The sequence below is a fragment of the Galeopterus variegatus genome, unplaced genomic scaffold (genome assembly GCF_000696425.1).
Source record: "Galeopterus variegatus unplaced genomic scaffold, G_variegatus-3.0.2 Scaffold110, whole genome shotgun sequence".
Lineage (NCBI taxonomy): Eukaryota > Metazoa > Chordata > Mammalia > Dermoptera > Cynocephalidae > Galeopterus > Galeopterus variegatus.
Genome location: NW_007726221.1, coordinates 490802 through 518756, shown reverse-complemented (window position 1 = coordinate 518756; position 27955 = coordinate 490802). Strand labels below are relative to the sequence as shown.

The window sequence follows — 27955 nt, the reverse complement described above, 5'->3', positions numbered from 1 at the left end:
GGCCGCGGCGGCTTCAAGGTAAGGCCCCTCGGTCCGGGCGCCCGGTGTGAGAAGGCGGCCCGCGGCAGGCTGGGGTCCGGCTCACCGGCTCGGTTTCCCTCGACGCCGGTGGCGGCTCCGCACCCGAGCTGTGGTCGCTTTGTCTCTCCGGGGTGGAGCTGGGGCAGTGGGGGTCACCGCTGCTGCGCTTCCCTCTGCAGGACACCACCCCGGACGAGCTTCTCTCGGCCGTCATGACCGCGGTTCTCCAGGATGTGAAGCTGAGGCCGGAGCAGCTGGGGGACATCTGCGTAGGTGAGAGCACCATCCAGTCCCCGCGCTGGGCCCTCCCCGCCTTCCCATTCCTCCAAAGCCTCTTCACACAACTCCCCACCCAGAGTTTTCACTAGGGGAACGCCGACGGCCTAGACCTCTTTACAACTCTCTTTCCCACCCCTACACCTCTAGCCTTGAAATGTAACAACATAACAGGGCCAGCGTCTCATCCCGTGGGTACCACCCCTACATCAAGGATCACTGTTCCAGCTATCCGGAGCGAAAGCAGGGCTTGGAGAAGGACACTCAGGGGGAGGTGTGCATTGTCAGAAACTCATTTCTGTAACCGACAGGACCAGTTCTGTTAGACTTCAAGCTTTGCATTGCACTCTTCTTTCCTTCAAGCCTTTCTGTAAGGGCCGGCAACCTACCAAATCTGTACTTATTTGGAAAAGCAGGGTGCATGGGCAAGTGAGTTTGGGACCCTCAGGGACTGGGGCTGATGTATGACTAGGGCAGGCTGTTGTACGGCTCTCTCTCTGCTCCAAAACCCCAAAATTCCAGAGCCTCAAGTGAGCCTGCCGAGGACTCCTGTTCCTGAAGAAAGATCTGGAATGTCTGCTCTCTGGTATTCACAGTTGTACCTTAGTGCCCAGAACACCACCTGGCACTGAATAAAATTTTGTTGTCTGCAGGAAATGTGCTTCAGCCTGGGGCCGGGGCAGTCATGGCCCGAATCGCCCAATTTCTGAGGTAAACTTTTCTAGTTCTAGCTCTGGGTTGGCCATTTTGACTTTTTATTTTTTTGGCAGATGGCCAGTACAGGGATGGAACCCTGGACTTTGGTGTTATCAGCAGCACACTCTAACCAACTGAGCTAACTGGAATTTTGACTCTTGAATGGGCCCAAACCCCAGGGAACTCAGCCTGTGGGTGGGGGAGGATCAGGTTGGACACCAGACCTTGAGGCAGCCAGAGTCCTTGGCACCCCACTGTTGGACCCAACCTTTGAAGGGAAGGTGTTTTACCTGGTGCTGAGCCAGAACACACAAGGCCTTTGGGACTGGATCAAAAGTTCTCTGTGGCCTGATTTTTAGCCAAAGCAAGTTTGTTGCTTGCCTATTGTAAGTTGGACTCTGTACTCATTTGTCAGGTAAATAACTAGGTAGGCATGCTGAAGAGTGACTTTGAATCTTTTTGCTAGTTGAGCAAGCTGGGAAGTTCAGGCACATTCCATCAGCAGAGACTCGGGGATAGGACAGAACCTTGGGTAGGGGGTAGGTAGCCTAGGTGGAGTCCTGGTAAACTTGCCCTTCAGCATCTGGTGTTCCAAGCAAGGGAAGGAGTGCTTAAATTGTTTTCATGTGTTGATTTAAAAACCACTTAGCTGTATACTTCCAGCGGCAGGGTGAAGAAATAATAGGGACATTAGCCAATGAAGGAACAGGAAAACAAACAAAACCCCTTGGAATTGGGAGAGTTCAGACTGCTTAGCCTGGAGTTCAAGGCCCCCACAAACTGGCTCCAGACTCATCTTGCAGCCTCCTCTCCCTGCTACTTCCTTGCCTTGACTTTTCCTCTTTCAGCGAGCCTGTCTGCCTGCTATCTTCCCTGCTCTGGTCATTCTTTCTCCTTGGAGTGCTATCCCTACCTCTTCTCTCCGCCCCAGCTAAACACTGCCCAAACATAGTCTCACCATTTTGGCATGACTTCTCCGAGTTCTCAGGCTTAAAATGAGAGCCCCTCCCTCTCCAGTAGCTAGCCATGTGCTTCCTTGTGATGTGGCTTTGCCATCTTGTCCTGTTATTTCATTCTCTGCTAGTTGATTCATTTTCTGTGTTTTTGTTAGGCATTCTCTAGGGCACAGTATTATAAGCATCTCAGCATCCCGCAGATGGTGCCTTGTGCTAAGGAGGTATTTAGTGAATATTTGGTAGATTGGGTAAAGGAATGGTAAGTAGTTAATAAGGAGATGGGGGACCTAGGAAGGGCTAAACAGGCTGCACAGACCTAGGAGACTATCCACCTGGAGAGGGTCTCTGCAGAGCCTGGCCTGGGCACTAGCTGAGGGTCTCCCAACCCTGATTGCACACCAGAATCACCAGGATTCTTCCAATCCTTGAGGTTCTGAGTCCACGGGTCTGGGGAGGGCCTGGAAATTTCTCCAGGGTTTTGTACTGTTGGCCAAGGCAGGTTACATCAGAAGGGGCAGCCCTACTAGCTTCCAAAGCTGAGACCAGTGTTAGAGCATAAGGGGACCCACTAGAGCAAGGGATGTTAGAACACATGGTGTGCCCATCAGAGTTCTTTATCCAAGTGGGAACAGACTTTCAAGAGAGAATGGGAACATAAAGGGTTAGCCATATGGTTACTAGTAAGGCTGAGGGGTGGGAGTGGTTTCTAGCCTCATACTTCAGACATTTCTTTTGCTCTGGTGCTCTGTCCCAGCAACAGGCCCTCTTCTCTGTTCTTTGGGGAAACAGAGATGAATAGTTTTCATTTTTGAATCTTCAGAGGGAGAGAAAGAAAGATCCATGTGGCCCAAATAGGCTTCCCCTGCTTTTGGGCTGTGAAGAGAATCATAAAATGGAAGTGCATATATTTTTCGGGGCCCTGGGGAGCAAGCGCCTGTAGAGAGGTCTGCCCAGTAGCTGCCCACCCCAATTCCATTGATCTGGCCTGGCATGGGGGCAGGGCTGCTGGGTTTGTTCGCCTGGTTTTTGTACCCCTTCATGGTGGCAGTCAGAAGCACTGGCCTGCTTTCCATGAGAGCCTGGCAGGGAGAGGGGGCTGACTCTATGGTCTCACCTTCTGTTTCAGTGACATCCCGGAGACTGTGCCTTTGTCCACTGTCAATAGACAGTGTTCATCAGGGCTGCAGGCAGTGGCCAATATAGCTGGTAAGTTATGATTGTGTGGGAGCCCACTGCCCTGGCCTTGGTCCTGGCCACATGGGTCCACTGTCAATAGACAGTGTTCATCAGGGCTGCAGGCAGTGGCCAACATAGCTGGTAAGTTATGATTGTGTGGGAGCCCACTGCCCTGGCCTTGGTCCTGGCCACATGGGTTGAGTCAGCAAAGTCACTGTCTGCTGGGCAAGCAATAAGAATTTCTGAGAGGACTTTAACCACAGAAAGAGTGAAGGAGCACGTCTTGCCACTGCTCCAAGCCTTCTCTAGACACTCCTGGGTCTTCCGTCTCTGAGGCTGGGGCTTAGTCCCACCTAGTGACCAGGAGGGGAAGAGGCTTCATTGCTCCTGGAACAGATGGACTCTGGCAAAGGTTGTTTATGAAATGCTTTTGTTGCAGGTGGCATCAGAAATGGGTCTTATGACATTGGCATGGCCTGTGGGTAAGAATTCCTTTCTGCCGGAGCTTATTAACCGACTTGTGATAGTAAAACTAATTTTCATCTCCTGAGTTCTCAGAGGCCATGATTTTAGGATTCTCCCCTAGCCCCTTTAGGCAGCTGGCTGGGAGTGATTTCTTGCAAATTCAGCTTAGAGCGGCCCCCAGCTCTGGCTGTTAGGAATTGCTCACACCTCTCAGCACTAGTGGGGAAGGGCATTTGGCCTCTGAAATCTTTCTTTCTCAGAAATCTGTCAGGCTGGAAAATGTGGGCAAGCATTTTGAGAAGATATAGCACTTAAGTTTCCTCCCGTGGCCCTTGTTGATTTATGATGCTGCTGAGAGAGAAGTTGCAGTTTTGGTTCCCTAAAGCCAGGGACAGCTGCCCACTATATTTTACTAGACTGTCACCTTGTCCTCCACCCTGGTACCAAAGTGGAAACTTCTGGCTGCCTACTGGGTTCTGAGGGACATGGTTAGTGGTGGTTTGGTCACTGTCACCTCCTCCTACACTGCAGTTCCACCTTTGGCCTCAGTGAATGGAGCTGCAAAAGTTGTATCTGGTAGTGCCTCCAGGGAAGGGCAGGGCACGAGAGCCCAGGCTTGTGTGGGCATCTGGTGCTGGGAGGCAGGATGAGTGAGGGCTTTGGCAGGCTCGGGGAGGCAAGCAGCCCCAGAGTTCTGACATGCTCCCACTGCCTTTCAGATCCTCTTTATAGTTTTTCTTGATAGGAAGCATTGCTGACCCCAGTCCCAGGGCTGTGCTGACTAGCACTGGGTTGTACTGATCTATGTCTGCAGTTGTAAATAAGGCCAGAGACCACAGTACAAGGACTTTGGCTGGGCAAGGTGGTGTGGGTAACTTGAGGAAAAGGGCTGGAAGCTTCATGGGTTTCCCACGCAGGTTAAGGATCATGGCATTAGGATATTAAGGATCTGGGCCAGGACTGACACCCACATCACAGGCTGTTTCCCATACTTTGATTGTGAAGTGTAGCGCAGGGCATACTAGTTGGGGGTGGCCTTTGGGGCCAGACTACCTAAATTTGGATCCAGGCTGGGTGACCATTGATAAGTTACTTAGCTTCAAAGTAAAGTTTCCCATACTTTGATTGTGAAGTGTAGCGCAGGGCATACTAGTTGGGGGTGGCCTCTGGGGCCAGACTACCTAAATTTGGATCCAGGCTGGGTGACCATTGATAAGTTACTTAGCTTCTCTGGACCTCAGTTTCCTCATCTATAAAATGGGGATACCTACCTCAGCTCTGTTCAAGTTGGTGAGAAGAATAAATAGTAACAACAGCTAACACTGTGGGGCATGTGTCATGTGACTGACACTGTTTGAAGCACTCTAATACCTAAAAAGAGTTTAAAATAGTGCTGGGTGCATGAAAAGCACTCAGTCAACGTATTTGTTATGATCTTTTGAAGCTTTATGGTCCCCCACTTCCTTGAAGCCCTTTTTGACCACACTAAACTGACAATCTCTCCTTCCTCTCAGCTCATAGCACCTCCTTGCCTATGCAGATCAGATTGCTTTTTGGGTTTTCTGATTATTTTCAAAATATTTCTCTCTTCTCTCTGTGGGCCCTGAGGGCAGAGCCTGGGCTTGTTGAATGTGTGTTTCCCCCACTGTGACTGACACTAGGTAGAAAGTGTTCCTCAGGAACTGCCAATCAGCTGACCTAGCAGTTACATAGGGAAGCATGGCCCTGCCCCTGGGAGTGTGGATTGTGGAAAGCTCTGCCCTAGGGTTGGGGTGGAGGTAGAGACAGAGCTCAGCAGCACTGTACCCCCAGCTCTGCCTTGCTGGCCAAGCCCTGCCTGTGGCTCCCAGACAACCCACTGACTTCCCGAGGGCTCCTTGGCTATTTCCCAGCCCTTGCCAAATGTACAGCTACTCCTAGAGGAGTCCTGCCAGGGCTGAGCTCACTTCTCTTCCTCCTTCTTTTTAGGGTGGAGTCCATGTCCCTGGCTCAGAGAGGGAACCCTGGAAATATTACTTCACGCTTGGTGGAGAAGGAGAAGGCCAGAGATTGCCTGATTCCTATGGGGTGAGTGCTCACCCATGGTTGCATGTGCCTATGTGCTCTCAGCTCCCTGCCTGGCCTGGAGCAGGGACCAAGGAACTTTATCATCTCTGTGGCTGGCAGTGCCAAGCCTTGGCCTCCTTCCTTTGGGTGTGGTCTACTCAGTAGGGACCCTGCGGAAAGGACTTGATGCTGCCCTTTCATGAGGTCCTCAGGTCTTCTCTGTGCCCCTGAGTTTCCAAACATAGCCCACCCTGTCACTCCCCCGCTGAGGTGCTCGGTCACAGGAAGGATGATGGCAGCTATAACCCAGAGCCTTGGGGCCTAGAAAGTTAGTGAGGAGGTGGGGAGCTTTTGCTTACTGAACATGCTGGTGAGGGAACTTGGTCCCTGTCAGATGCAACATGAAAAGTATGCTGCATCTGTATAGCTCCTTAGCTCTGCAGCCAGTATCACTGAGCTTCTGGGCCATTTCCAGGGACCGTGGGCAGGGAGTCCTGGCTCCAGTGGATGTGTGAAGAGATTGAGGTTTGGAGAGCGGCAGTGCCTTGGCTTCTTCCATGTACTGTATCTCCAAGGAAGCCTGCAAAGCCAGAAGCCCAGGCTGGAGAGCCTAGCTGTGGTCTGGGTTCCCAGGATAAGGAAGAGCCCCAGCCAAGGTGACCAGAAAGCCTAGGTGTGTGTGTCCTTTCCAGAGGGAACTTAGGAGTCCTCATCTTCCCACATTAAAACAGTTTTTACTGAGGTGTAGGAGAAGCTGGCAGAGAGTAGCCAGTCAGTGCCCCTGCTCAAACTCTCCTTCACCCCTCTTCTCCTCTGTGCTCACACAGGGAATGAACTCTCTTCTGCAGCCAACCCCCATACAGGCTGCCCTCTCTTGGAGAGGGTCTCATTGACGTGTGAGCTTCCCAGGAGCTGGCCAGCATTGCTGACTCCCTATCTGTGCCTGTACACCCACCTTGGGTCATCACTACATCTCTGTGGCACTGGCCCTCCCGTCCTTCCCTGCCTGCGGCCCTGGGGGTTCAGAGATCCAAGCACAGTCTGGTTCAGTCCCCCAGGCTGCTAGACCAATGCCTACACTGCTGTTTGTGTTCTAGGATAACCTCGGAGAATGTAGCTGAGCGGTTTGGTATTTCACGGGAGAAGCAGGATACCTTTGCACTGGCTTCCCAGCAGAAGTGAGTGCTGCTGAGGGTGGGATGCTTAATGGGCTGGAGAAGGATTTGAGGCTATTCTCAGTGGTCTGAGGTGGAGCTGTCCTGATGATACAGCTGGCCGCGAGTGGTTTCCAAGCCTAGGGCCTCCCAGATGGGAAGAGGTCAGGGCCCCTGTGGGTTGGTAGCACAGGACCTGTTACTCTCTGTTCACACTGAGTGTCTCCTCCCTAGCTGGGCCTCAGTTTCCCTATCTATTCATTGGAGGCATAATGAGGGCCAGGACTCTCTTTAACTGGCTGTTGTTTGGTGATTGGCAATGGTAGCCATAGGCTTCTCTGGGTAGCCTGGAGTGTGGGGCCAGCAATGCTAGGGATTCCAGCATCCCAGTTTCTGGGCCATGCCTGGCTCTGAGGTAACATCCTTAGGTGGGAGTTGGGGATGACATCAGAAAAACTTCAGGGCCTCAAGACTCCTGGCAGGGGCAGGCTAATGTTAGCAAACCTCTGCTGTCCAGAAACAACAGCAAAAGCAAAAAGGCCAGGTGGGCTTCTCTGAGGTAGTGATTCTTAGCCGTTGAGGTCAGGTAATCATTTGAAAATTCACTGGAAGCTTTGGATTTCTTCCCATTGCAATGTTCCTGGGCACTTTTATTTTGCACATGGTTGCAATGCCTTGTGGTTTCAAACTGTTTAAATATAAAAATACATCGAGTAGTTTAGTATACGTCATTTTAAATGTGTGGAAACTGGGAAATGGATGAAGTTGACCTTCTGGGTTCAAACAGAAAAGCTGGCAGAAGTTAGCACAAATACTCCTGGGACTCTACCCTAAGTTCAGCAGAGAGAACTGGGCAGCCTTAGTCCCTCTTGGACGAAGAGCTCTTAAGTACGGGGTGGAGGCAGGGTACAGGGGGCAGCGGGGACTTCCAAACTTCCTCCTCCCCTTCGAGGTTGGTATTGGCCATGATCTGGAGATCTGGGGCTGATGGCTAAGAAGGTCCTGTAAGGCTTCAGTCGTGCCTCTCCCAGGAGCAGGTAGAGGTAGTGAGGAACCCCCACTAGTTCCTTAGAGTTCCCCCAAGCCAAGCGAGTCCCTGAATTTAGCAACCTAAGCTGGCCTATCTGCCCAAATGGGCAGGGGGTGGGGGCAGGGAGGAAGGGAACCTCAAGGGAGCCTGAGGCTGGCTGTCCATGGTGCTGGCAGGGCAGCAAGAGCCCAGAGCAAGGGCTGTTTCCAAGCTGAGATTGTGCCTGTGACCACCATGGTCAGCGATGACAAGGGCACCGAGAGGAGCATCACTGTGGCCCAGGATGAGGGTATCCGCCCCAACACCACCATGGAGGGTCTGGCCAAACTGAAGCCTGCCTTCAAGGAGGACGGCTCTACCACGGCTGGTGAGACTGGGCTGGGAGAAGGGTGAGGAAGGAGCCCACAGCCATGCTGGATGTTCTACTCTGGGGGCCTGGAGCAGACCAGGCTCCTCTGCAAGGTGGATGTGGGAGGGCTGGATCTCCTCAGCCCTGCCCCGACGCCTCCTTACTTCAGTAATTTGCTCCTAGGAAACTCTAGCCAGGTGAGTGACGGTGCAGCTGCCATCCTGCTGGCCCGGAGGTCCAAGGCAGAAGAGTTGGGCCTTCCCATTCTTGGGGTCCTGAGATCCTATGCAGTGGTTGGGGTCCCGCCTGACATCATGGGCATTGGTCCTGCCTATGCCATCCCTGTAGCTTTGCAAAAAGCAGGTAAGGCAGCTCCCTAGATCTGGGACCCACTTGGATCCCACACTTGCCTTGCATGCTGTTGCCAGGGGAATAGGGGAAGCAGGTGCTGAGGGTGGCCTTGTGGGTGCTAGAGAGTGAAGGTAAGGCAGGCTAGCACCCCAAACCCCAAGCCCTTCCTGACCTCACAGCTGGGACCCACTCACCCTTCTGAAGAGACAGACACACTAGGCAGCCTGTAGGCCCATGGATGGGGCAGGGCCCTGGGGAGACTGAGAGTCCAGCTGAGGGGCCGCTGTGCCAACTCAGGACTTTACCTTATCTGCAGGGCTGACAGTGAATGACATGGACATCTTTGAGATCAATGAGGCCTTTGCAAGCCAGGTGAGCCTTGGTTTCTCAACACTGCCTGGGCCCTAGGCAGCCTAGTTGGAGCAAGCAGGCAAGTGGTACAGTGGAGGGTTAGGAGGGCTATAGCGGTGCTCTGCCCCTTCCAGGCTGTCTACTGTGTGGAGAAGCTAGGACTCCCTGCTGAGAAGGTGAACCCTCTGGGGGGGGCAGTGGCTTTGGGCCACCCACTGGGCTGCACTGGGGCACGACAGGTCATCACCCTGCTCAACGAGCTGAAGCGTCGCAGGAAGAGGTAAGGTTGGCTCCTCGTGGGGGTGTCATGAGGGCTGGGGGAAGTGAACACATACACATATGTACTCTGAACTGAGGACGTTGGAGCATAATCCTTGTTTCCCCTTGTGAGGAACCCTGGCCTGCAGCAGGCATCTGCCACCCTGGTGTGTGCCTAAGAGTGCAGTCAGGGCATTGCTTGCCCACAGATCTGGTCCGATGGTTTTGCATCCTCTGTGTCCATGAGGGCCTTGGTCCATCCAGCTCAGCCTGGTCTGGGGGTCACTTGGTGTTTGGGATTCTGCCCAGTGTGCTTTTGCTTAGCCAAAGCAACTTTGTTTCCACAGGGCATATGGAGTAGTGTCCATGTGCATCGGGACTGGAATGGGAGCTGCTGCTGTCTTTGAATACCCTGGGAACTGAGCGAGGCCCCAGGCTAAAGGCACTACACAGAGAGTCCTGCTGTAGCAGCAAGAGAGCACTACAGAAGTGAAACCACATGGGAAAATTCAGCACTGGTGATGGTGGCAGTGGACAAATCAAGGCACTTCAACTACTTTAGAAAATGTGAACACTGATGACACAATATAGGAGTGGGTAGGGTTGGGGTTGGCCTGCCCCCATCAGACCCCCTCTAGGTGGGCCAAAGTTAGCCTGTGTCCCCCAGGCCACAGGAGAAAAGGGAGCCTCATGGATGAGGAGTGCAATGGAGGTAGTAAATATGTGTTATGTTGATGACTGTGGTTTTTTTCCAGGGGCCCATTTTTGCCATGCTGGTCTTCTCTCTCTGCTCAATCTGAGTAGTGATTCTTAACTGCTATGGTCTCCACACTGTTGTGGCCTATCCTTTATATAAGCTCTAAGGGCATATCATGCAAGGTGCAGGCTGAGACCATTGCCTGGAAGGAGCTGCTCAGAGATTCCCCCAGTCTGTGTCCCTGCACAGCACACCTGTTCCTCAGCCCCAGATCATGTTTATTTCTACAGCACGGGGATAAGGCTGGGTCTGAGGGATGGGGCAGAGCCTCAAAGCTGGTAAGGCGACATGTAACTCTCATCGTACAATCCCTGGCCCCGGAGCTGCAGATTGCAGGCCTTCTCACCAAGCATGCCTTCTACCACCAGAGTGGACTCATACAGCTCACTGCTCCTGTGGGGGCAGGCAGGGATAAGGTTAGGAGGGGGCCCCAGGCAGGGGCTCTAGGCCCTGTGGGCAGTGCTGGGGAGGCCCAGAGGGGTGGTACCTGGCAGTGAAGAAAATCTGCAGGATGGTGGAGGTTGGGGGTGCATTTGTGGATCTCGCCTCCAACATCCCACTGCTTGGAGAGACCCTGAAGGCCACAGCGTCCTTGGTTGGCTCCTTTTGGCCTGTGCCAAGGGGAATGGAGGACACACATGAGCGCCAGCAGCTCCATATGCCGTCCTGGGACGCTTTCACTTGCCCCCAGGCCTGCCCTGCATCTCAGGTGTGCATGTCTGGTCTTGCCTAGCACCACACGGCAGGGATAACCCTGGGATAATTTGGGATTGGGGGACTAGACTCAGCAGGAATTCCAGGTGGTGCCAGCTCTGGGGAGCCAGCCTGGAGGAAGAGGGTACACAGACCCTTCCTGGGGGTCCTGGCCCAGTTCTGCAGATAGGAGGGCATGGCATACCCATCAGCACAGCCCAGTAGCTCCGGCAGCCACTCAGGTTCATCAGGTAGACCTCCCGGACCTGCTGCTGGTTCACTAAGCAGATCCCAAAGTCCACCCAGCTCGTGGAGAGCTGTAGCTCGGGCACAGCCACGATGGCCCGCAGGGGCACCACCTGGGGGGACAGAGCTTTTAACTTGGTGGGAGACAAAGCAATCTTGCCCACCTCAGCTGAGTTGGGGTCTCTGGGATGCAGGGAACCCTGCTGACCCCAAGTACTGACGCTTCTGAGGAGAGCAGGGGCAGCACCACAGCAGGTGTGGGGGGCTGCCGGTGAGATTCTGTGCAGTGGGAGGACCAGGATGGCACCATCTGCTCCCTCCCATCCCTGCCACTTCACTCCCATCAAGCTCTGTGGTCTCTGCTCCTGGTTCAGTTGGGCTACCCTCCTCTACCTTCCTCCCACTTCTTCCCTCTTCCCATGGGGGTCCCAAGGCTCAGCTCTCAGCTCTGCTCAGTCCCATCTGGCCCTGTCCTTCAACCTCAGGCCCCACCTGTGCCCCACCCTGCTCTAGCTCCTGAATTCCCAGCATCACCCTGACACTGCCATACACAACCTAGGCCCCAGCAGCTGCCCAGGAGCCAGGCTGGAGAGGCCAGCTCCACTGCTCAGCCTCTTGCTTCTGGCCTCTCTGGGGACCTCCCTTGGTCCACTCCTTCACATTCCTCACCTGCAGCCCCAGCTGGGCTCCCTGCCTCCCTTGGGCCCCTCCAGCTCACCCTGGTGCTGCAAGTCCCACATGAGACCGAGAGTTGTCCATCGCAGCTGCCTCAGGAGCTCACTGTCCCCACCCATCAAGCCATTTCCTTGGCCTGTCAATGAGACTCCCTTCTCCCTCAATTAAACAGTGCACAGGTTTCACGTGCCACCTCCTCCAGGGAGCCTTCCCTGACTTCCCACCCTCCAGCCCCTCACCTGGCTCTGAGCTGAGACAGGTGAGGATGGAAGACCCTCATGTCTCCGTGTCTAGAGCCTCTTCCAGGGGACACTGCGCCCTCAGGGCAGGGTCCGGGGCTTCTTTCTGGGAGCCCTGCAGGTGCCATCCTCTGACCCCACCGGCACAGAGCCCAGCCCAGTCCGCCCTCCTCGCCCGTGGGCAGGCCGGGGGCTCGCCTGCGTGGTCTGGTTGCTGTACTGCAGGAGCAGCGTCTGAGTTAGCACCAGCTCCTTCTCTCCACTCGCGCTCTGCTGAATGTGCACCCCGGGGAGCATCTGGTCGGCCGGGAGCTCCTGATAGGAGAGCAGCTCCAGGGACAGCAAGAAGGACACGTTCACCTGAGCAGAGTGGACGCAGCGGCACCTCAGGCTGCTGCGGGTGGGCGGCCGCTTCCCCACCTGCCGCTGCGTGCCCCCTCCCACCCCCAGGAGGCTGGCTCCGCGCGACCCACAGCGCCCCCGCCTGGCGCGGGCATTCTGCACCCCCTCTGTGCCTGGCACCCCATCAGGGCCGGGCACAGCCAGCTGCCCTCGGGAGTCAGAGGCTAGAGGGCCACGGGCGATAAGCGAACCGCCCCGTCCACCTCGCGTGCCCCAGGCTGCGGGCGGGCTCAGAGGCCGAGGAAGGACTTGATCCGAGGACACTGAGCAGCCTCGGACAGATTTTAAGCAGGGGGACGTCCGAGTCGGCTCTGCCTTCCACAGGGTCACTCCGGCTGCTGTGGGGAAGTGGGCTGCAGGAGCTCGAGTGGGTGGGGACACCAGTCGGGAGGCCGAGGCCATAACTTAGGCCGGACAGGATGGAGCTTGGACACCTGGGTCCCGAACACATGTTTGTGGACTTCACTCATCAGAAGCAACTGAGACATTTGTTAAAAATACATGGGCCGGCCCAGTGGCGCACTGGATAAGTGCGCCGCTTGGGAAGCGCGGCGGCGCTCCCGCCCGAGGGTTCGGATCCCACATACAGACTGGTTCCCGCTCACTGGTTGAGCGAGGCGCGGGAGCAACACCGAGGGTTACGATCCCGTTGCCGGACACGGAAAAAGACAAAAGACAAAAAAAAAAAAAATACTCCTGGGCCTTAGCTCAGACCTTCTTATCTCTGGAGGTGGGGCCTGGGAGCTTGTATCTTTAACATGCTTTCTAAAGGCCACTGATGTATTGCCAGGCTTGGAAATCAAGGATGGTGTGCAGGCGTGTTGTCTGCACACACGTGTGAATGCATGCCACCGAGGTGAGGGCCACGGACCCCTCCACTGACCAGCATGTTCTCCTGTGGCTGGAGCACCAGCTGCTTGCTCACTGAGGCTGTCTCCTCCTCACGCTCCTGCACCCAGCCAGAACCAGGAGCCCTGTGGTCCTGGCTAGCCCCATCTTGAGAAACAGAGAAGGGCCTGGAGACCAGGAGCCGGAAGTAGTGTGGGATTTCCGTGGTGTTGTTCAGCTTCAGGTGGTGGGTGATCACCAGCTCGCTCAGTACCTGCATAGCCACAGAGGCGGGGAGGCTGGATGAGTCCTTCCGTGCTCCTCAAGCCCATGGTCCCAAGGGAAAGGTTGGGCTGGGGGAGGGGACTCAGACTGTAAAGCCTGTGCCCCGGAAGGTCCATAGGGACATGTGAGGTCCAGGTAAACTGGCAGGTCCAGAGAGTGGCAGCACTCACCCCTGAGGAGGGCTGCTCGGGGATGAGGCTGCTGGCCTGGCACCGGAACTCCACGCCGCCACCATAGTCCAACGCCACACTCAGCCTGCCGAGTAACAGGTGCTGCTGGGCAGGCCAGGCACCTGGAGCCTCCAGGCTGCCCCCTACTCTACTTCTCTGGCCTCTGGCCGGCCTTTCCCCAGGCTCATCTGCTGGCTGCTCTTTCCTCCCGTTTCCATCCTTTTGCTCTGAGAACCCTGTCCAGCTCACCGTGCCCAGTGAGGGTGCTTGCTACAAGGGATGAAGGGAGAGGGGGCGGCTCAGCCGACTCACTGTGCGGGCCTCACGTAGCCATGCAGGTCCAGTCTCAGGGGTCCCACGGCAAAGTCCTGCAGGCGACGCCTCTTCCCTGGAATCTCCCTTTCCACCTACCGAGCCCAAGCCTGGTCACTGGTAGTCCCTGGGCTGAGCAGGCAGCATGCTACCCAGGAGAGAGGCAGTGGCTGCAGCCCCACCCCAGGCAAGGAGGGCTTACCTTGTTGTCCAAGCTCATGAAACCCAGGGCATAGCCAGTACACTCCACCTTGTGCAGGATATCGGGGCTGAGCACCGTGGGTGTGAAGGAGATGTAGATGGTGCTACTGCCCCCAGCAGGGACCACCTGGTACGAGCACAGCAGCCTCAGCACTGCCCCATGCCCACTGGCTGGCAAGCTCCCAGCCCCCACCCCAACTCACCACCTGCTTGGGGCTGACAGAGTACAGGCCGTCGGAGGGCACCCCCTCGTGCCCCTGCAGGATGACTGAGATGATCTTCTCTGGGGCCCTGTTGCTGGCACTGGAGCTGCCCTCAACCTATCACCAAGGAGTCACACAGGCTCAGCTGGCCCACTGGCCACACCTCAGCAGCCCTGAGTGGCCAGCCTGCCCTGCTCCTCCACTCCTGCTCACTGATGGGGCATCTCCATGGCTGGATTCTGATGCATTCGAGGGGCCTGGGGACCAGAGGAAGAAGCTGCTCTCAGAGGTCTCAGGGCACATGAGTTCGTTCCCAGCTTGGTCCCGCAGCGGGAAGGGTGGCCCATAGGACACCAGCAGCTCTAGCAAACGGTCTTCCCTGTCTTCCGGAACATAGGTCTCCCAGTCCAGGCGGATGTCTGGGGCAGACATGGGGGAGAGGGCAAGGAGTAAGGGAGGAGCAGGCTCCCCGCACCCCTCAGACAGAGGCTACCATTCTCCCACACTCAGGGTGGAGGTGGGCCTTGCTGCCTCTCTAATACCACTTCCAGGCAATTCTCATTTTAAAACATAGTCTTTACAGGCTTATGCCACCTGGCTCTGTCACTTGAAGCCCTCATGATCACTAGGCCAGCTCTTCATGTTCAGATGCACAAATCCAAGCAGTCCACTCTCCCCAGCTTCCTCTCCTTCTGGCTGCTTGCCCACAGGCTGGGCCTCCAACCCTGCACTCATCATCCCCCATGTGCTTCCACTTCCTTCCCCAGCCAAGCGAGCCTTGGGGGGCCGCCACTTAACTTCACCCTGTCTTACCAGCACTGTCATATCCCTCGTCTACCCCCATCCTTCCACCCACCTGGCAAAGTCCCATCCTGGAAGAACTGCACTGCGGTCCCTCTGTGCACCACTGGAGGAAGGCCACCAGTGGAACAGATTGCTTCCCCCATAAGTCTGTCACCAAACACCAAATTAAACTGGGTACCCATATTGCTGTCCCTGCCAGGCTGCACCACAATAATGTCAGGCTGTCCTCGCTCTCCTCTGACACTGCCGTCTGCCTCCCCATGCCCAGCTGATGGCCCCACCTCATCTCCCAGGAAGCACCCAAATCAGGAAGGCCCTGAAGTCCTGTCCCACACCTATGCATCTGTCTGCATCTATCCCAACTTCCCCTCCCCTCCTGCCTTCAGTCCTGCTCCCGCCCCCATCAGGGGCCACCCAGGACCAGAATCCCCTCTCTAGTATCAGCAACTTGCATCTCTCCTAGGTGCTCGCCAGTAGCACTGAGGCAAGCCCAGGCCTTCCTGTCACGAGCAAGCTGCCCTCTGCCAGACGAGCTCCTCTAGTTGCCACCTTCACGCTCCCCTTCATGGCAAGCTCCTAGGACAAAATGTCTATAATCCTCTTCTCCTCCTCATCTCCTACCCACTCCTCAGTTAACATATGATTTATTGAATACTTGTAATGCCAGGCACTGGGCGCGGCCTCAGAAACACCTGGTGAAGACAACACCCAAGGTTCCTGATCTAGTGTTTCTTATATTTATTACCGGCACCTGCCTCTTACGCCCACTGAATCACTCTCACCAAGGTCACCAATGACCAGCAAATCCTGAAGTTCAGTGGACAATCTCACTTTCAAGTAAAGATACAGAAATGAGCCCCAAGGAAGGGAAGGTAACCATTAAAGGAAAGGAAAGTCAAAGAGAAATTCAAAATTAAACAAAGGGAAAATGATACAGTTGCAAAAAGATTAAAGTAGAAAACGAATAACAAAGTAAAACAAATCATAGAACAAAATGGAAGAAATATATGGATTAAAAGATAATGTCAGATTGAGTTTTTTTTAAAACTCAGCTCTCCGTTGTTTACCAAAAAACACACATCAAAGTCATAAAGGGTGAAAACAGTGGGGTGGGCGAGGAGGCGCCAGATTGATGACAATAAGAAGACACCAGGGTAGCAATGTTAATATAAGGCAAGGTGGACGTCAAAAGCACTAAAGGGGCCAATGAGGGACAGTATAGGGTGACAGAAGAGTTAACTTGTGAAGAGGATCCAATATTCAAATACACCTAACAACAGAGCAGCTAAAACCATAAAGTGAAACTACTGGAAATGCAAGGAGAACTTGATAAAAATATGATTAGAGTGGTAGACTTCCACACACTCTTTCAAAATTGCACAGATCCAGGAGCCAACAAGAAGCAAGGTGGTAGAATGGTGGGCCTGTCTCTGACCATGCGTTCATTAGAGTCAACTGAGGAACTTTAAAAACAGCAGTGCTCAGGCCCTGCCCCTGGAGACACTGATTCAGTCAGCCTGGGGTGGGCCCAGCTTCAAGATGCCTTAAATACTCTCCAGGGGACTGTGCCTCTCTGCCTCATGTCTCTGAGCTGTCCCTAGCTCATCCCATGGCCCAGAACACTTCTCATCCCCAGCCACTCCCCCAGGCTCACCCTTCCTCCTGGACTCAGCCCACATACCCTTCCACTGGGAAGCCTGAACCTCCTCAATACCATCCCCCAGCACCTTGTAGCCCATGGCCATGTCTGTCCCACACATCAGGACAGAAGCCCCTTGGCAGAGATCCCCCTGTCCTGTTCTCTCTGTATTCCCAGCCCCTTACACAACCCCTGACATGTAGTTCAGGTGCCGCTGGCTGAAGGAATGAGAAAAGGGGTACCCTGGAAGTGTCTGTCCCTCTGTATGGTGACCCTGATGAGAGCAGGGCATCTATGGCCCCATCGACACTGGGAGACCCAGTTTGAGCAAGGGCAAGACCTGTCCTCAAGGATGGAAGGGTTCTCTCTCTCTGACAACCCTGTACTGGTTTCCTCCATGATTTATTTCATGAGCATCTCACCACAGGGGCTGGAGTTATTCAAGCGAAGCTTTCGGGTAATTGTGTCTCCTCCAGAGATCTGGGTGCCAAACCTGGAGGTGGGGAGACCCAACTCAGCACAGCCACAGCCAATGCACATCTCGCAAGCAGGGTTATTTCACAGAGGAGCGCTGGAGAGGGAGGCTTGGGCAGGGAGGCATTACCATGGAGGTCTGTCCTCGCCCCAGACTCACTGAGACCTGGGGCTGAGGGCCTTCCGTGCACAGCACCAGGTGGACTGTGATCCGGGGCAGCAGGCAGCAATCCATCCCCGCCCACCCTTAGCAGACCACAGTGATACCAGGTCAACTATGTGAAGGCCCCGAGTCTGGCACTGACCTCAGGCAACACTGACTACTTGCTACTTCTACCCCCCAGAAGCCCTCAGAGATGAGCAGATGGTGGCCCCATCCCCTGAAGTCTCTCTCCTCCAGGGCAGCCCTGTCGTGGGGACTTCTTGTAGATGGCACCAAGTGGCCCTGGGCCAGCTGGAGAGCAATAAGCCAGCATGGGCATCCCAGGCTGGAAGCCAGTGGGTTTCAGGGGGCCATCAGGGAGCAGAGAATAAGGCTGTGGGTGGGGCACCTGATGACAGGCTCTTTCTGGCACAGGTCCACGGTGTAGTAGGTGGTCCTCAGGGAGCTAATGGGGCAGCCCACCACAGCCATGTGCACCGGGATGACTGATGGTGGCAGGTCTCCCACCTGCAAACACACACCAGCCCTTGGTCAATCCTGCCACCAAGTGTCACTGCATTCCCTCTGGGAGAAGTCACCACTTGTCCAGCCAGCCAGGGTCCCCACAGGGTGGTCCCAGCTGAGCCCAGCCTCGCTCCCCACCATCTGGTGCCCATCCAGACACTTCCAGGCCAGGGCTGCCTCACCTCCCAGCCTCAGCTCCCTTTCCTATCCTGCCATCTCTGCTCTCCTGCCCAGCCCTGTGGCCTGCACACACATCTCAGCCTGGAGAGCTTTGGCCTCTCACGACCCCTTTGATCAAACTTCTGTATCTTTTAAGTGGAAAATACTTTATTATTTTTCTCTGCTAGTAAAAAGTAATAAATGCTTATTTTTTAAAAAAATTTGAGAGTATGAGAATCACCTATAATCCTACCGCTGCAGCATGACTCACTGTTACGACCCCTTTGATCAAACTTCTGTATCTTTTAAGTGGAAAATACTTTATTATTTTTCTCTGCTAGTAAAAAGTAATAAATGCTTATTTTTAAAAAAAATTTGAGAGTATGAGAATCACCTATAATCCTACCGCTGCAGCATGACTCACTGTTAACATCTTAGTGTATAACCATCTCCACTCCTTTTGTGTACATAAAACACAGATATAAATGGGGAGCATACTGGGTATACTTTTCTTTAATAATTTTCTCTTTTCTCTTAACAATATAAAATTTTACTAACAAGAAGTTTACAGCATCACATAACAGGCTGTACAGAATTCCACTGTAGGGATGTAGCCAGGAGTTTTTAGGCAGTATTCTACTGGTGGACATGGATCCTTAGGTTGTTTCCTTTTTATTTTTTCTCAATTATAAACAAACGCTGAGAAGAAAAGGAAACCTGTTACAAAGTCACTTATCTGCTTCTTTCCTTGGGAAACTTTAAATGTGTACCCAGCATGTTCCCAAAGTACCTCAAAGTACGCATTTCCCGCCCCCGCACCTGCCGTGCACCTCCACCAACAACTTTCAAACCTTGCTATTCTGAAAAAAACAGTATTTCGTGGTTGTTTTACTTTGCATTTCTTTAATTACTACGGATGGTGACATATTTTCATATGTTTATTGGCCATCAGTATTTGTCTTTCTTTGAGTTGCCTATTCAAACTCTTTGCCCACTTGGGATGTTTTTTCCCCCTTCCTGTTATTTAAGAACTCTTTGTATACTGACGTGATCAAACTCTGCCATACATAACACAAACAATTTAAAGCAAATATGTGTTATAGTTAACATATTCAATTTACTAAATAGTTCATGAAAATCTTCTGTGTAACAACCAAACAGTGTAGGACAAAGTGTGCACGTTTCATGCCTCCATACTAACTAGGAGCTCAGTACGCCGGCACCATCTGTTATCTTATTCACCCCTGTATCCTCCACAGTACAGAGGGCAACAGAGGAATCCACACACAGTGGCACTCAATTCATGCTGGATGAAGGAGTAAATAAATGGACCACTGGGTGAATGAATGGATGCACAGAGGGCTAGGCGAGGGCGTGGCTCCCAGAGGCCGTTACTGTCCCTCCACTCCTTCCTCCCTCCTCCAGGCTTGGGTTCTGGCCCAGGCAGGCAAGTACTGGTTCCTCTGCCCTGCACCTCATGGGAAAAGGTGTGGCTGCTCATGAGCACCCTCTTGTCTGAACGGTTTCAGCCTCAATCCCAGAGGTTGCAGTAGATGCGAATGCCCATCTCGAGATTGGTGGGCATTGCCTTTCAACTTGGTGAGCTTAGAGAGGCTGAGGGCCAGGTGTTGAAGGAGGGGGAAGCCCTCCTTTGTGCCCTTACCGTGCAGATGAGGCTGTCCCAGTACTCTCCCCACATGTTTGCACAGCCTGTGATGTCAATACTCAGCTGCTGGTAGGCCCCCAGCATGCCCTGGGAAATGTGGGGGAAGAAAGCAGCTCCTTTCCCATGAGACAACATACTTTCTACAAAATCTGAGGGAGAATCAGGAGTGGGGATTAAAGGCCCTGGGGTTGGGAGTGAGATCTGAACCCTCAGGTGTTAGCAAAGCACTTCCCCAAACAAGCCACCCCACAGCCCGTCCTTGGTTAGGCTTAACATGCTCTCCTCCTGGGAGCCCAGGATCCAGGGCCAGTGCTCAAGGCCCTACTTGGGCCAACTCTTACCTCCTGAGGGACCAGGCCCCAGTGGGAGTCCTCCCTTATGAGCCACCACCCATCCCTAATCAAATTCACGCCCTGCGCTAGAGCCTTATGCCCTAGCAGGGAAATGGCCTCATCCAAGAGAGGGGTGCTGTCAGGTGAAGAGCCATGGCTGTCTTGGGGACCTCACTGGGAAATACACAGAGAGGGGCTCTGTGGTCCTGGTCTCCCTCCGTGGCAGCTGCTGGCCCACATTCTCAGAAATTCATGCAAAACCCAGCTTAGGCCATGGCCTGGGGACCTCACTGGGAAATACACAGAGAGGGGCTCTGTGGTCCTGGTCTCCCTCTGTGGCAGCTGCTGGCCCACATTCTCAGAAATTCATGCAAAACCCAGCTTAGGCCATGGCCTGGGGCTGGCACCCTGACCCTGGTGGCTCTTACCCAGCTGCTCTCGTTTGGCCAAGTGTTCTCTGATCCGTGCCGTCTTTAGCAGAGCAGGAGGCAAGTCGGGACTTTATGAATTAAGACACAGAAACAGCATTAATCAAGGCAACCAAGCATTTCCCAAGACCTCAGCCACGTCCCGTGGCCACCAACATCCTACCAGGAGCCCAGCCAAGGAAGGTGGCCCTGCCTGCTCTTCCTAGCGGATAGCTGGTCAGGTATCTTCTTCACCCCCTTCTCTCATCTTTGCTCCCACTGTGCTTCTACCACCCAAGGCATCCCCAGCTGCAGGCCACCCACAGATGACAGGGATTACCTCCCAAAAAACCCACGAGGGCTCTAGGGCAGGGACCCTCTGCCCCCAGGCTCTGTGCCCTGGTTACTCCTGGATGCAAACCCAGCCCAGATGCCCCATCTCTTGCCCAGACTTCTGCAACAGGCCCGTTTCCAATCTTTCCTGCTGACATCTGCCCAGCATCAGTGCACACTCAGTGAATTTCAGAGTGGAAAATTAATGGCTTAGACACTATTCATGGCTCCCCGACCATCCATGGCAGTGGTTTTTAAGTCGGGCTCCCCTGCCTCAAGAGATTAGGCAGTGAGGTGTTACACCACACAGTGGTATGCTGGTAAACTGCCTCTCCAGGAAAAAAAAGTCCTAATTATAGTGTTTGCCAGTTTCTGTGGTGTAAATACTTTCTCCATGACCAATTTCAAGTTACAGCCTTGCAAAATGCCTGAATATTTAACAATGTGTGCTCCTGAGCCAGTACTAGCTGGTTCTGGCACACCACTGTACGTGTGTATGTGTGCCTATGCATGTGTGTGTGTGTCTGTGTGTGCATGTGCGTGTGTGCACACATGTATGCATGTGTATGTGCGTGTATGTGTGCATGCATATGTATGTGTGTGCATGTGTATGTAGGTGTGTGCATGCATGTGTGTGTGTGCATGTGTACATATACAGGTGTGTGCATGCATATGTATGTGTGTGCATGTGTATGTAGGTGTGTGCATGCATATGTATGTGTGTGCATGTGTGTGTAGGTGTGTGCGTGCATGTGTATGTGTGTGCATGTGTACATATACAGGTGTGTGCACGTGCATGTATGCATGTGTGTGTACGCATGTGTGCATGCATGTGTGTCCCTGTGTGTGCATGTGCATGTGTGTATGTGAGTATGTGTATGCAGGTGCATGTGTGTGTGTATATGTACATATGAGTAAGTGGTGCTCTAGGTCTTGACTCTGCTCTTGACCATAGTAGCTTTGCTGATCTGTCTTATCTACTGGGCATCCCTTCCCCATCTCACCTCTCCACATGTCAGCCCAGGCACACTATTCAATGCTCCCCGAATACTCCCTTTTCCTGAATTCTCACTCTCACACCTTTGCCTGCACAGTTCCCTCTGTCTAAGGGAACTTCTCCCTCATTATAGGCCCATCCTGCTCTCCACTTCAGCAGGCCATGCTCAGAAGAAAGTGCTGCAGTCCCAGCCTCTTCCATGGGCCCTCTTGGGGTCTGAATTGGACAGCAAGAGCCATTTTCTCTCTGCATTTTCCCATGTCTACCTGTGAGAACACACACTCCCACCTCTCACACCCACCAGCCTCTGGCCTCATAAGCCACACAGAAGCCCAAGGGGTAAACCCCTCCTGGCCACATCTGCCCTGGGAACTGCTTCTGGAAGAAATGAGACTTACAGGCTGGTCTTTTTGCTCAGGCTGTTGTGGGGGCTCCCAAAGTACTCAAACTTGAGGGTGAAAGTGGTCTGTATTGGGGAGCAATTGGTCAGGATGAGCTGGCGATTCACACAGGTCCTCAGGGGCACTGTTGAGCCAAAGTCCAGGCAGAGCTCCTTCTCATGGCCTGGTGACTGCTTTCTGTTGAAAACACTGAGTGTGGGCACTATGTAACACACCACCCTTGGCCCTGCTCAGACAATCTCCATGTGTGGGGGTTCGGGAGCTGCCCAGGAACCAGGCTGCATCCTCGGAGTGCCTCCTCATTGAGCTACCAACCCACAGACCAAACTTTCCTGCCCATCCTTGACACCGAGAGAGGACTCTAACTGTACAAACTGTCCCTGCCGGGGACTGACTGGCATGCCTCCCAGTTACTGGGCCTTGTGTGGGAAAACCCAGGGTCCCCTGCCATCTCCTACCTGTCTGGACACCTGGCCTCCAAGTGTATGGGGAAAGACCACACAGAAGGTAGGGATGGGCTAAAGGGATCTGTTCCCATGGAAGTGGTCTTTTCCCAGTTGCAGCAATCGGGTAGGCGTAGACTGGTACCATAATGCAATGCTGGTCCTTTGTGTGGTGGCCTCAGCCACCAGGCCCCCATCTCCGCTCTGGGCTTACCTACTATCAGAGCCTTCCACAGAGATGGCGATAGCCACTTGCAGTCCCTGGGGCTTCCCAGAAATGCCTAGGACCAGCGGCTTCTCCATGCCTGACACGTGACAAGGGAGGGTCAGGCTGGTCAGCTCTTCCTACAAGAAAGCCCATCCAGGGGTCAGACCCAAGGCTGAGGCCTCAGAAGATGGACCCAGATTGTCTTCCACAGCCCAGGTGTTTGCTGTGGATGGCTCAACATGAAGGCCATGGCCTCTGTCCAGGCTCATCTCTGTGGAAGGGTTGTCTGGTTCCTCCAGTGAGCCTGGCCTGTCAGCCGACAATCTGCCCCCAGGAGGCCTGGCCCTTCCTCAGGGTTCATGGCTGTATTAGTCTGCCCCAAATATCTGGGCATGCCCATGTGAAGGGAGACCTCTCAAAGTGGACCTCTCCCCCAGGAGGCCTGGCCCTTCCTCAGGGTTCATGGCTGTCTTAGTCTGCCCCAAATATCTGGGCATGCCCATGTGAAGGGAGACCTCTCAAAGTGGACCTCTGGAGAAGCTGCACATTTACTCTGATGAAGCTGCTACTATAGAAGTAAAACTCTTCCTGAGCAAGGTCTGCTCCATAGCAGGCCTGGGCCCATCTGTCTATCAGCCTAGCTGTATAAGAAAGTCCACTGTCCCCCTGTTTGCCAGCAAAGAACTGGGACCTGAGTCTTCAAGTCTCTGCAAGGAAGAAGTTTCTCTTCCCATAAGAACCACAAAGAGATAGCCATTTTGTGGCTAAGTTCTGAGCACATTCCATCCTGATGGCCTTCCTTTGGGCCTCTCCTGGGAGAAACCTAGCCACCAGTTGGCTTCCCCCAGTAACATCCAGCAGCACAGAGCCTGCTGTGAGCAGCAGTTCTGCTCTGGATCTCTGGGCCAGTGGGAAGTTGGGCCCACCTGTGGCTGCAGAGAATGGCCTGAGGAGGGCTAAAGCTGGTGCCAAAGGCTGGGCATGGCCAGTGGGTCTCATGGCACATCCAGACCTGCTCTAGGCTCCCCAACCTTGTGTCCGTGGAGGGCAGGCCCAGCAGGAATGAGGACCTCTGACTCAAATGCAAGAAATNCTTTGGGCCTCTCCTGGGAGAAACCTAGCCACCAGTTGGCTTCCCCCAGTAACATCCAGCACAGAGCCTGCTGTGAGCAGCAGTTCTGCTCTGGATCTCTGGGCCAGTGGGAAGTTGGGCCCACCTATGGCCGCAGAGAATGGCCTGAGGAGGGCTAAAGCTGGTGCCAAAGGCTGGGCATGGCCAGTGGGTCTGCACAGAGCCTGCTGTGAGCAGCAGTTCTGCTCTGGATCTCTGGGCCAGTGGGAAGTTGGGCCCACCTGTGGCTGCAGAGAATGGCCTGAGGAGGGCTAAAGCTGGTGCCAAAGGCTGGGCATGGCCAGTGGGTCTCATGGCACATCCAGACCTGCTCTAGGCTCCCCAACCTTGTGTCCGTGGAGGGCAGGCCCAGCAGGAATGAGGACCTCTGACTCAAATGCAAGAAATCTCTTCACCACCCACGAGGACCCGGAGTGGTCCTGAGGTAGGACCTCCCTGGTGGTACAGGTGCAAACAGTTGGCAGGTGCCTTCGCAGTCACTCAGGCCCCCACATGACTTACTCACCTGGCTGTGAGCAATCAACTCCAAGTTCAGCTGGCGCTCCTCACTGGGGCCCAGCAGGCCATGCCTGGGGGAGATTGTCACTGTGCAGAAGTGTGCCTGGTGCCCCAGAAGCTGGCAGACACACGGATGGGCCTGTTGTCACGTGCTGGGCTCCCAGAATGGACCACGGTCCACACAGTACTCAGCACTGGCACATTCTCTGCTGGAGGCTGGCAGACTGGGGCCCATAACGGGACTGACAAGGCTGGTGCTCACTTCTGGGGATAAACCACAGGTCCCCTCTCCTCTCTTCCCAACCCCGGATGGACTTCACTTCCTTTTAGGGGCTTGTCTGGACTAAACAGGCTGCTCTGGGAGACTCAAAGCGATGGGGAGCAGAGGGCAGCTGCCTCTGACCCACACGGATGTGGCCTCCACTCCTGTGGCACTCAGAGCAAGCTCCACAGTCAGCCACAGGGGCAGTGCCACAGCTGGGCTCCTGTCATGGGCTATGCTGGCTGGGAGGCTCTGGCTGTGTTCACCAGAAACTCCTTTTCAGGCAGAGAACTGGAATTCCCTAAAGGTAAGGTGAGGAAAAGGTGGAGCAGATGTACTGCCCCTTCAAGGAGCTTTATTGGGCACTGTGGAGTGAAGGACAGTCTTTGGGAGGGAAACTGAGCTCCTTTTCTGGGGGAGGGACTTGCAGGTGCAACATACCCCTCCACATGTGCCTCTGTTGCTGAGGGCTACAGACCTGCTGCCTGATGGCATGGGCTCACCTTGTCCCAGTGGAACCGGGTGGGCAGGAGAGTGCCATTGATGAGTGTGACGGTTGCTTTTGCGGGCACACTGAGGTAGAGGTTGCTGACCTCCACCTGGCTGCTCTGCAGGTACACGTGGGGCTTCTGGACCTCAGCATACACAGGAAGGTAGCTGGAACGCAAGGAAATAAAATATGTACTGCTCAGAAAAGAAGAAATAAAACTGTCCCTATTTACAGATGGCATGATGGTCTATGTAGAAAATCCCAAGAAATCTATATTTAAAAAAACTCCTAGAACTAACGAGTGACTTCAGCAAAGTTACAGGGTACAATATCAACACACAAAAATCAATCACATTTGTATGCACTAACAATGATCATGTGGAAATAGAAATAGAAACTATAACACCACTTATAATTGCTCAAGAAAACTGAAATACTTAGTTATAAGAAAAATTGCTGTGGCAAACACTCTGAGCTTATTTCCAAGTGGTTACTTTTCCTCCGGGTACATTTCAGAATAGTCACTTCCCTTCCTCTCCAACCCCACCTCTGGCTGAACAAGAGAGAATTTTTTCCAGTCTCCACCATGAGAACCTAGTGAGTCCCCAAGAGTTTTTAACTCTCAAGTTAGCCTACGTTCAGTCTCCAGGAATTTGCTGAAGCTACCATTTAATTGCTCCTACTGTTAGTGGCTCCAGTAATTTCCACTTCAGGTAAATTGATCTGTATTCTCTGTATTTACTTGTCTCTGCAGTTTTTGGGGTGGCTCTTTGTCCCATCACTTCAGTTTTATGAGGGATCTAACAAAAGCCATTGTTTGTTTTTTAGATTGTTCAGCTTTTTCTTGTTGTGAGGGCAGGAGCTTGACGTGCAAGCTCTTTACATGTCTGGGTGGCTGAAGGTATTTTGTAGGTATGATTAATATTCATAATATGTTGAGTTTAAGTAAAGGAGATCATCTGACATTTGGATGGGTCTGATTCAATCAGTCGGAAGGCCTTAAAAGCAGAAATGAGGTTACCCAGAAAAATAAATTCATGTGTGCATGGCCCAGGGTTCCAGCCTGCCCTGCCTGGAGACCTACCCCACGGATTTCAGGCTTGCCTAGCCAGCCCCTACAATTGTGTAAACCAATGCCTTGCAATGAATTTCTTAATAAATATATTCTCACTATATTTCTTTAGTGGAACCCTAACTGATACAATCGTATCAAGGTAAACACATAGGTAAATATAAAAGACAGAATAAATGTATTTTTGCTTGTAACTCTCTCCTTCTACCTGATTTAAAAGACAACTGAATAAACCAATAACTGTAAAATTGTGTTGATGGGCCTATAATGTATAAAGATGTAATTTGTATGACAATACTAGCACAAAGAGAGAGGAAGGAACAAAACTATATTAAAACATTGCATTGAAATTAAGTTGATATTAATCCTAACTAGACTGTTTTAAAATTAAGATAATAACTGTAATGTCCTGGGCAACCACTAAGAAAATAACTTTTTAAAAAAGTAAAATAAACATGGGAATTAAAATATTAAAATAGATATTATAAAATATCTATGTAACATATAAGAAGGCAATAATTGAGGAATACAGGAACAAAAAGATAAAAGACATAGAAAACAAATAGCAAAATGGGAGATGTAAATCCTACTTTATCAGCAATTACATTAAATATAAATGGATTAACAATCAAATCAAAAGGTAGAGATTGGCAAAATGGATTTTTAAAAAATGATTCCACTACATGCTGTCAATAGGAAATATTTTAGATTCAAAGACACAAATAGGTTGAAAGAAAAAGGATAGAAAAATATATACCATGCAAACAGTACCCAAGAGAGAGCTATAGTAACTATATTAATGTAAGATGAAATAGACGTTAAGACAAAAATTGTAATCAGACAAAAGAAGGATATTTTATAATTATAAAAGGTCAATTAATCAGAAAGACATAACAATTATAAACACATATGAATCTAACAACAGAGCCCCAGAATTCATGAAGTAAAAACAGACAGAATTGAAAGGAGAAACTGACAAATCAGCAATAATGGTGAAGACTTCAATACCCCACATTTAATAATAGACAGAACAACTAAGTAGAAGATTAACATTAACATAGAAGACTTAAACAACATTATAAACCAACCAGACCTAACAGACACATATACAACACTCTAACCAACAACAACAGAATACATATTTCTATTAAGTGTACATAGAACATTCTCCAAAATAAACCACAAGACAGTCCATTAACGCAAGCTTCAATAAGTTTAAAAGGACTGTAATTATACAAATCATGTTCACCAATAACAACAGAATCAAATTAGAAATAAACAACAGAAAGAATTTTGGGAAACAAAATTATGTGTAAATTAAACAACACACTAGTAAATAAAAAATGGGTTAAGTAAGAAAACACAAGAAAAACCAGAAAATACTTTTATATCAATGAAAATAAAAACACAGAAGAAAAAAAGGAAAATGAAAACACAACATATCAAAGCTTATAGGATGCAGCAATAGTAGTGCTTAGAGGGAAATTTGTATTTGTAAGTACCAATTTTTTTAAAAACAAGAAAGATTGCAAATCAAAAACCTAAGCTTCCATCTTAAGAAACTACAAAAAGAGCAAACTAAGCCCAAAGAAAGTAGAAGGACAGAAATAATAAAGAGCAGAAATAAGTAAAATTAAAAAAATAGAAAAACAATACAGAAAATCAACAAAACCAAAAGTTGGTTCTTTGAAAACGAAACTACAAAAAGAGCAAACTAAGCCCAAAGAAAGTAGAAGGACAGAAATAATAAAGAGCAGAAATAAGTAAAATTTAAAAAAATAGAAAAACAATACAGAAAATCAACAAAACCAAAAGTTGGTTCTTTGAAAAC

General features: G+C 52.0%; 2 protein-coding genes across 2 annotated transcripts in view; one reads left to right on the top strand and one right to left on the bottom strand.

The window, feature by feature from the left end:
- The first annotated feature begins 201 nt into the window (after positions 1–201).
- ACAA1 (acetyl-CoA acyltransferase 1) lies at positions 202–9864 on the top strand. The gene is made up of 11 exons (XM_008586547.1): positions 202–294; positions 951–1008; positions 3076–3155; positions 3565–3607; positions 5559–5657; positions 6734–6814; positions 7997–8187; positions 8353–8532; positions 8837–8892; positions 9006–9151; positions 9477–9864. Exons 1-11 carry the CDS (start codon positions 234–236, stop codon positions 9550–9552), a joined length of 1071 nt encoding a protein of 356 aa, XP_008584769.1. The 5' UTR covers positions 202–233; the 3' UTR covers positions 9553–9864.
- A 222-nt stretch (positions 9865–10086) lies between these two features.
- DLEC1 (deleted in lung and esophageal cancer 1) overlaps positions 10087–27955 on the bottom strand; it is a 68420-nt gene continuing 50551 nt past the window's right edge. The window contains exons 20-37 of the mRNA XM_008586537.1: positions 25066–25219; positions 24308–24418; positions 22677–22807; positions 22017–22196; positions 20310–20380; positions 19547–19698; positions 17609–17727; positions 17006–17076; positions 14354–14559; positions 14141–14257; positions 13939–14064; positions 13737–13831; positions 13425–13509; positions 13025–13243; positions 11938–12099; positions 10785–10938; positions 10374–10497; positions 10087–10279 (exon numbers count right to left, since the gene is read on the bottom strand). Coding sequence (XP_008584759.1) covers positions 10156–10279; positions 10374–10497; positions 10785–10938; positions 11938–12099; positions 13025–13243; positions 13425–13509; positions 13737–13831; positions 13939–14064; positions 14141–14257; positions 14354–14559; positions 17006–17076; positions 17609–17727; positions 19547–19698; positions 20310–20380; positions 22017–22196; positions 22677–22807; positions 24308–24418; positions 25066–25219 — 2401 coding nt within the window. The 3' untranslated portion in view covers positions 10087–10155. The remainder of the gene's footprint in view (positions 10280–10373; positions 10498–10784; positions 10939–11937; positions 12100–13024; positions 13244–13424; positions 13510–13736; positions 13832–13938; positions 14065–14140; positions 14258–14353; positions 14560–17005; positions 17077–17608; positions 17728–19546; positions 19699–20309; positions 20381–22016; positions 22197–22676; positions 22808–24307; positions 24419–25065; positions 25220–27955) is intronic.